General features: G+C 60.4%; 2 protein-coding genes across 2 annotated transcripts in view; both read right to left on the bottom strand.

The window, feature by feature from the left end:
• The window catches only part of ZNF653 (zinc finger protein 653), an 18,822-nt gene extending 18,405 nt beyond the window's left edge, over positions 1-417 (bottom strand). The window contains 1 exon segment of the mRNA XM_010828495.1: positions 8-417. Within this exon segment, the coding sequence (XP_010826797.1) occupies positions 8-86 (79 nt within the window). The 5' untranslated portion in view covers positions 87-417.
• Positions 418-515: 98 nt separating this feature from the next.
• The window catches only part of ECSIT (ECSIT signalling integrator), a 12,382-nt gene continuing 12,158 nt past the window's right edge, over positions 516-739 (bottom strand). The window contains exon 9 of the mRNA XM_010828311.1: positions 516-739. This exon is cut by the window's right edge and continues 29 nt beyond it. Coding sequence (XP_010826613.1) covers positions 610-739 — 130 coding nt within the window. The 3' untranslated portion in view covers positions 516-609.

Here is a 739-nt window from a genome sequence, read left to right as displayed (position 1 = left end):
GCAGCGCTCTCCTCGGCGGCCGCCTCCCCGCCTGCGCCTGCCTCAGCCTCCGCCTCCGCCTCGGGCTCCGGCGCCCGCTCCGCCATCCCCCCCTCCCTGGTTACCAGCCTCCCCCGTTGTTAGGAGCCCGGCCGGAAGTGGCGCGCATGTTCCGCGCCGGCGGGAAATTTCTGATGGACTCTCACTGCCCCACGGCGTCAAAAGGAGACCGAGAGCAGAAGCTGCGCATGCGCAACAAACGCTTGCACCAACTCCCTCTTCTTAATCCCTTCTGTTAAACTTTTGAGTAAACAAGAGGCGGAAGGGGTAGTTGAAGGTATGAGGCTGATCGGGGAGGAAACAGCGAAGAGAACCCATAGACCCCCGGCGGGTAGGGGATTCTTCCTCTATACCTTTATCCTGAATTCACTGCGGGGATGACAGGGAGCTGTCAGTTCTGGAAAGCCCTTGAAAAGGCATGACATCAAGCATTAAAGGGGCAGGGACACCACACTGCCAGAGAAGAGGCAAGGCAGCCCCAAGCAGGAAGACTTTTATTTGCTCTACACGCATAGGTGATGTCATGCCTACACACCAGTCCGCGGACTATGCTCTCATGACCGCCCAGGGTCAGCTCTGGCCCTGCTGTTGTCGCTGCTGACTGTCTTCTTCTTCTTCCTGGCCCTCAGGTGGGGGTGGGGGTGGCTCCTCCAGCTCTGAGGAGGATGGCAGGAGCTCCCCGGAGGACCCTGACAGGCGG

Source organism: Bison bison, unplaced genomic scaffold (genome assembly GCF_000754665.1).
Source record: "Bison bison bison isolate TAMUID 2011002044 unplaced genomic scaffold, Bison_UMD1.0 scf7180017864492, whole genome shotgun sequence".
NCBI lineage: Eukaryota > Metazoa > Chordata > Mammalia > Artiodactyla > Bovidae > Bison > Bison bison.
This window is presented reverse-complemented; position numbering and strand designations above follow the sequence as displayed.